The sequence below is a fragment of the Rhinolophus sinicus genome, linkage group LG04 (genome assembly GCF_036562045.2).
Source record: "Rhinolophus sinicus isolate RSC01 linkage group LG04, ASM3656204v1, whole genome shotgun sequence".
Classification (NCBI taxonomy): Eukaryota; Metazoa; Chordata; class Mammalia; order Chiroptera; family Rhinolophidae; genus Rhinolophus; species Rhinolophus sinicus.
This window is the reverse complement of record NC_133754.1, coordinates 178,289,356-178,296,263: the sequence shown is the minus strand read 5'-3', so window position 1 is coordinate 178,296,263 and position 6,908 is coordinate 178,289,356. Positions and strand designations below refer to the sequence as shown.

The following is a 6,908-nucleotide window of genomic DNA, read 5'->3' as shown; positions in this document are numbered from 1 at the left end:
AAAGCTTTGGCTTCATTTTCATTGAACTATGTAGTCTCGGGTGATGACACAAAGCATGATATGTAGTATCTGATATACGTACGTTATTTTTGAAAGAGAAAAGAAAGTCAGAGAAGAACCTCTGGTGTTAGAGATTGAAAAAAAGGAATTTACTGCAGCCAGAATCAATCTGAAAATATCATCATGAACCACAGACTTCTCTATTGCTAAAACAATTTCAGCATTCTCTTGCTTCACTCTCCCCTCTCACAGAATTCATGTGAGGTGTTATAAATGTGTCTCCCATGACCTCCATGATGTAATTCCTTACACCAGTCTCTTCAAAACTCAGTTCACAGATCTGCAGCAGCAGCATCACGTGAAAGCATCGTTCGTGCCAAGTTTGGGGTCCCGTCCCAGAACTACTGAATCGGAGTCCATGGTGGTAGATTCCAGGAATCTGTGTTTTCACGAGTTCTGGGAACTCTTGTGCACACTAAAGTTTGAGAAGTTTTGCTTCATTCTTCACCAGGCAAGACAGATGTCGATGAAGGATAGTCAGTGCTGAAACAGGAGTGGCATTTATAGGAAAGCAATTATGCGATCAGAGAGTGTCCACTATAATTTGGTTGTATTTACAAAGGAGGCCAGCATGAAGCATGTTTTTATAATGATTCTGTATGGGGGCTAAGACATATCAACTACACAGTGTCGGCAAAGGGGGTGGGAGGAGACCCAATGCCAGTCTCGGTCTCCTCCAGGCCTTCATCTTCAGAGCTGTTGTGACATTTTATATCATGGGCAGAGAGTCATACATTTCCTGTTACTTAAGAGACATGTAGTTTGGATTCTTTGATTTCAATAGACACAAGAAGATGAAAAGAAAGCCCATTTAGTCTGCATAAGCGAGTGTACTGAAATAATATAGCTAATTCTTCAGATTCTGGGGTGTGTTAAAAAGCCTGAGATTACAGTCCCAAAATATAAGGGTTTTCAAAAATATCCTGAAATAAGAGATAACGAAACTATATATTATTGCATCATTTATGCCCTTGAGTCATAGAAATAAGTAATAAAATTATATTAGCATTGGCTAATGAAATTTATTTATAAAGGAGAGCATTATTGATAAGAGAATGAAATTCTGGTCAATAGATATTTACCAACATGCCATCATTCATCTCTTAGGAGACATTAAAGTTTTAAGACATATTTAAATGGAAAAATCAAATCTGTGAGATTAACAAAAGGGAGCTTCTGATTTAAATAAACATCACAGATATATCAGTGTGAGAAAAATGTTGCCCTACGGAAAAGCTTCCCAAGAGCCTCTTTCATGTCCCTGTTCCTAAAGCTGTAGATAAAGGGGTTCAGCATGGGTGTGACCACTGTGTACATGAGAGCCACAATAATGTCCTTGTCGATGAAACTGCTTAACGTAGGGAGAAGGTACTGCCCAAATATTGCCCCATAGTACAGGGACACCACAGAAAGGTGGGACCCACATGTGGACAATGCTTTGCAGATGCCCTTGGTTGAAGGGACCCTCAGGATGTTGACCCCAATGTAGCCATAAGATACCAGGATGCATATAAATGGCAGGGTAATGACCACCACCCCTACTGTGAACATGACCAACTCATTGAGAAAGATGTCTGAGCAGGACAGCTTGAGCAGGGCACCAAGGTCACAGAAGAAATGGGGGATGGTGTTAGCAGCACAGAAGGATACCTGGGTCAGGAGGAGGGTGTGGGTCAGGGAGCTGACACAAGACAGGATCCAGGACACAGCCACTAGTAAAGCACACAGCTCTTCCCTCATGATGGTGGTGTAGTGAAGCGGGTGACAGATGGCAACATATCGGTCATATGCCATTGATGTAATAAGGAAGCTGTCCAGGTCAGTGAAAAATATGAAAAAATACATCTGTGAAATGCACCCTGCATAGGGGATGGATTTGTACTTAGTCTGCATGTCCATCAACATCTTAGGGACGGTGACAGATGAAAAGGAGACGTCAGAGAAGGCCAAGTGGCTGAGGAAGAAGTACATGGGCGTGTGCAGGCGAGCGTCCAGCCTGATGAGCAGGATGAGGAGCAGGTTCCCCAGCACCGTGGTCAGGTACATGCCCAGGAACAGGACGAAGAACATGCCCTGATGCTCGGGCCTGATGGGGAGCCCCCGCAGGAGGAAGTGGGACACACTGCTGTGGTTCTCAGGCCTCATGCTGCCCCGTGTCTGCTGGGGATGAAGAATGGTTGAGAGGATTAAGGACTTTGAAATAATCATTTTTAGCAGTCATATGAAAATATGTATGTTTTATTTCAGAAACTGGGAAACTTAATCTGTTTCTCATATCTTCCTTATATATTGTCACATAAGGGAATTAGAAAAATTGTTGATGAGGGAATGTGTATGAGAGCCAGTTTGTCTAGGTTCACTGAGGAGAGAGAATTCTCGTGTCTAGGGCACTGAGGACCAGCGCATGGAATATGATGTCTCAGCCATGTTATTGCCCTAAGGATGCTGTGTGGTGAGCTCTCCAAATCATCAACCATGGCATAGCAACCTTTAGAAGAGTTGACTTCAATACCCATTGTTAAATTTCAGAGGAGAGGTGAACTTTTCAAATAAAAGGACGCAAAGAACGGTATTGTATTCCTTAAAGAAAACTCATCAATATACATTTTGATTTATTTCAATTGAGTAAAAGATCCCTAAGAAAATCTGGATTATGTTAATTCATTCTCCCCACTGCAGTGAGGGGGATATTTTGGAAGTGTAAGAGGCCTTCCTGAAACTGCTGGCTTACCCCACTAAACAGTTTCGGAATGCTTACATCTGGGCTTTCCAGACCTAGTTTTCCATGTCAGGATCCAAAGCAAGTGGAAATGCCTCCTGAAAGACTCTGCTTCCATGTATCTCTGTCTTTACATGTTAGGTCACTTTTCTTTCTTTTAGCCCCTTTCTGTCTTCCTGTCTATCCCTTCACTTTATCTTTCTATGTTTTTCTCCTTCCTCCCATCTCACTGTCTCTGCCTCTGTATCTTCATTCTTGCATGACTCGGTGTCTCTTTCTCCTCCATGACAAAATCAGCTTTCTAATTCTTCCTCTTCTATACCCATAAAAACAGATAAACATATATTGCTGAGGAAAACATCCATTCCATTCTTAACACTGTTCTTACCTGCATTTATGACCCAGTGTTTGACGGGTAAGTGTGTCCGGAGATTCTCTTTTGGGGACTTAAGTATCAGCTTCCAACATCCTAGACATTTCCTGAGCATACAAAAGAAAAGCTACGAGCTCAGACTCTCACTTCTGTCTACCAGTCCCAGATCTATCAACCGAAGAGTATAACTAGCCAAGGAGAGAACCCTAGGGGGTGGGGAGCTGGGCTTATAATTTCCTGTTAAAGATATCCATCAGACTTGGGTTAATTGCCCAACTTTCCCCTTGGTTCCTTTGGAAAACATGTCCCTTGGGAGTCACGTTTGTGCTGGGAAACTTAGAGAATGAGCCCACAGAGATGGCTGTCAAGGCTCTGCTTTCCCAGCCTTAATCACACTGTGGCACAGGATAAACTCCAGAGAGGTTTAAAAAGAGAGAATTGCTGGCTCCAACCAGATCCAAATAGGAAGCCAGACGACTGAATGGCTTCTGAGAATTTAGGTAGAACCCTATCCCACGCAAAAGGATCTCACTGGGCACCTACCCACCAGGTAACCCAAAGGAAATGACTTCATGTGTCTTCTCTCTGGTGATCATTATAAAATATAAAGTGGGAGGAGGCATGAATTGTCACTTTTTTTTTGAGGTTTTATTCTTTTCTTGACAAACTTAGGTTTAGTTACATCAAGCAAAAATAGTTTTCAAGGAAGAAAGAAAAGGAAAGAAGGAAGGACGGAGGGGACGGAGGGAGGGGGAGAGGGAAGGAGGGAGGGAGGAAAGAAAGAAGGAGGGGAAGTGGGCAAAAATTAACGCCCAAAGAAGACAAATTTGCAAATAGGAAAAAAAGTTGACACACACAATCCAGAAAAATGGACTCTTACAATTGAAAAGCTTCAGGTTCTTTAAAGTTGACCTTTTGAAGAAAATGATCATTTATTGTAGCATTAGTGATTCTTAGGGGTGAGATATATAGGACAAACAAAGAAGTATTTATAGCTTGAGATAATCATTTTTTAGTTTATTTTGCCCTTTTTGATATCTGGGTTTAAGAGGTGGGAGACACAGCAAAGCTTCCATTTGCGCACCTTCTTTCTAGCTATGATGACCCTGTTTTACTGCCATAAGTTAATGTAGCTCAGGAGACTCTGTCAACTCAGAACTGTGGAAATCCAGCAGCATTCTAGGCAAAAGCCTGAAAAGAACGTTACCAGAATATTGGCCAGTAGCAGCTTAGCAAACTCAAAATAGGCCATAAGCTAGACTGTCTACAGACACTGCATGCCCTGGAAAGGACACACCAGATGCTTGGTGCCCTGGAGAGGGAAACCCCATGGCAAGGTCAGTAGGTCAGCTGAACAGACAAAAAGACTTGGATACAGGATGTAGGCAGCTCAGGTACTGGATACAGGAAGCTATGGAAGCAAGCAGTACAGATGGGGATAGGCTGCAAGGCACAGACAGAGGTGTGTGTGGTGGCTTTGGACAGTCAGGATGGAGACTCCTTGGATTAAGGTCTGACATGCTGTGGACAGAGGAAAGACCCCAGGCAGGTGGCATGGCATAGACACAGAAGGGCTTACAATGGGATAGATGAAAGACAAGATTCTAACTGGAAAGCAAAGGACAAGTTATTGCACCTTTCACAACACTGCGTGGTCCTCTTCAGCTTTTAGAGACATACTACGGACTACACACTACCCCTGCTCTGCCCAGGTTGTCACATGACTTGATAGACTGACAGTTTTAAGTAGGATAAAGAGCAGTAGAGGACTCTGCAGCTGGTTCACGCTTTGGTACAAGGGACCTTCTCATTGGACGATCTGAATTGACAGAACCCACCCAGTGCTGGAAGTAGCCATGGTCTACTGTAAATATAATGGCACCACAAGGAGCCTCCGACAAACTCCATTAGAAGACTTGCAGTGCATTGCCTCTGGAGCCAGGAGCTGCTGGCAAGCTCCTGGGTTGTAGGAGACTGTGTGCCTACTCATAGGACATCAAGTGACTGGAGCCAAGTATTGCCAGGCACAAAAAGTCCTGAGGTCAGGTAGACACAGCAGCCAATTTGGCATTAAGCCTTAGTAGGTGTAGAGAGCCCGAAACAGGTAGCCTGTCATTTAACTATGCTGCATTGATGTCTATCCCTCAGCTCACAACTATGGCCACCGTCTTGATGAATCTGTAGCAAGCCATGAATGGATCTGCTCATGGCAGGAGGCAAATGTAGCGACTCTGTCAGTTCCCCACTCGTAACTGTCATCTTACCATTTCAGTGCAATCTAGCTAGAACATCAACGTCCAGTATTTCTATTTCTTTGAGGCCTTTCTGTGGCTACTGGAGCCCAATTTTCCTTTACATGTAGCAGGCCAGAAGTGCCAGAAAAATCAGCACTCCTCACCCTCTCCTACGACCCGCAGCACTCCTCTGTTAAATACAGACAGGAGTTGGCACAAAAATACTTCAATTCATTCACCCCTAGGGTGGACCAATTTTAGGTGTGTTGGATTCTAATGTTCCCAGTGGAGATAGCTTCAGTTACCTAGGTGATAATTTTATTGATATATATCCTTCCTGTGTTTATAGCCTTACATTCCCTGTCCTGCTTTTCCCACTCTCCTATTGCTGTTTCCTTCAATCCCCAAATAAACCACTTGTCCTTAATTCTTGTTTCAGAGTTGGCTTCTAGAGGAATGTAAGCTGATCAGTCTTTTATCGTGTAATAGTGATTTTCTATTATTGACCATTTGTTAGGAAACAGTATTTCTAGCTTCACTATGATTCAGTAAGCATTTTTTAAGTGGATCTCTATGTGCCCAATGCTAAGGGACAAAAATTCAGGGATAAATGAGACAAAATCTTGCTTTCTTTACTTCAACTGCTTAGGAAGGCTAAATCCAGCGGTAGAATATAAACAATGCTAGGCAGTAAGAATTTCTTGTGGGCTGTAGATTATTTTTAGGAGTGGGCACCAGGAGCTTGTCGTTACAGGTTTGTGCCTTGATTCTCAGGGTCCTATGTGAGTGGAAGGGGTGGGAATCTGAGCAATCAGAGCAGCGGTGCCTCTTAGGGGCAGCTGTCTTCCGCTTCTTAAAGTTTGTCAACCTTTTGGTTTTTCCTCCTGGATTACTCTCTTTCCCAGGAGATTCAGCAATAGTTCACAAAACTATCTAATATTTTCATTACTTATGTAAGAAATGCATGATTATATAAATTTGGCAGAGAAATAATTTTTAAATAAATAAATTCTTCGGTTCCCAACAACAAAATACAGCTTCTGTTAACATTTTGGAGCACATCTTTCCAGATTTTAAAAAAAGCGACAATCTGCATTTTTGCGGTTGGTTATAAATATGCCATATACAATTTCTTATTCTGTTCTTTAAAAATTTATAAGCTTTTCATGAACATAATTTTAATGGTTATGTAATATTCCAGTGGGTGTGTACCATAGTTGCCTTAACCCTTCCCATATTGATGGGAACTAATTCCTAGTTTTTGTAATTATGCTGTAATTAGTACTGGGGAAAAATCAGAAACTGTCGTATGTCAAAGCCTATCCTGCTAACTACCAAACTCAGATTACTCCTATTTTGTTACAGATTTTGGTATCTGTGTCATTTTACTTCTTCCTTACGAATTACTGTCAACTTGGAGGCCATCCACATTTGCATGAGTGAACCATTCAACAAAGTGACGTATTTATCCTTTGATCACATCGTCAGGGACCTTGGTCTCCATTGCACGTTTACCGTTCCT

The 6,908-nt window shown here is 42.3% G+C and overlaps 1 protein-coding gene across 1 annotated transcript; it reads right to left on the bottom strand.

The window, feature by feature from the left end:
* Window positions 1-1,263: 1,263 nt before the first annotated feature.
* On the bottom strand, window positions 1,264-2,205 carry LOC109439644 (olfactory receptor 1J2). Its single transcript, XM_019719931.2, has one exon. The coding sequence runs from the start codon at window positions 2,203-2,205 to the stop codon at window positions 1,264-1,266; it is 942 nt and encodes a 313-aa protein (XP_019575490.2).
* Window positions 2,206-6,908: the final 4,703 nt, after the last annotated feature.

What these genes read in the sequence shown, in the direction of transcription:
- LOC109439644 (XM_019719931.2), bottom strand. Translation starts at nt 2,205, where the DNA reads ATGAGGCCTGAGAACCACAGCAGTGTGTCCCACTTCCTCCTGCGGGGG.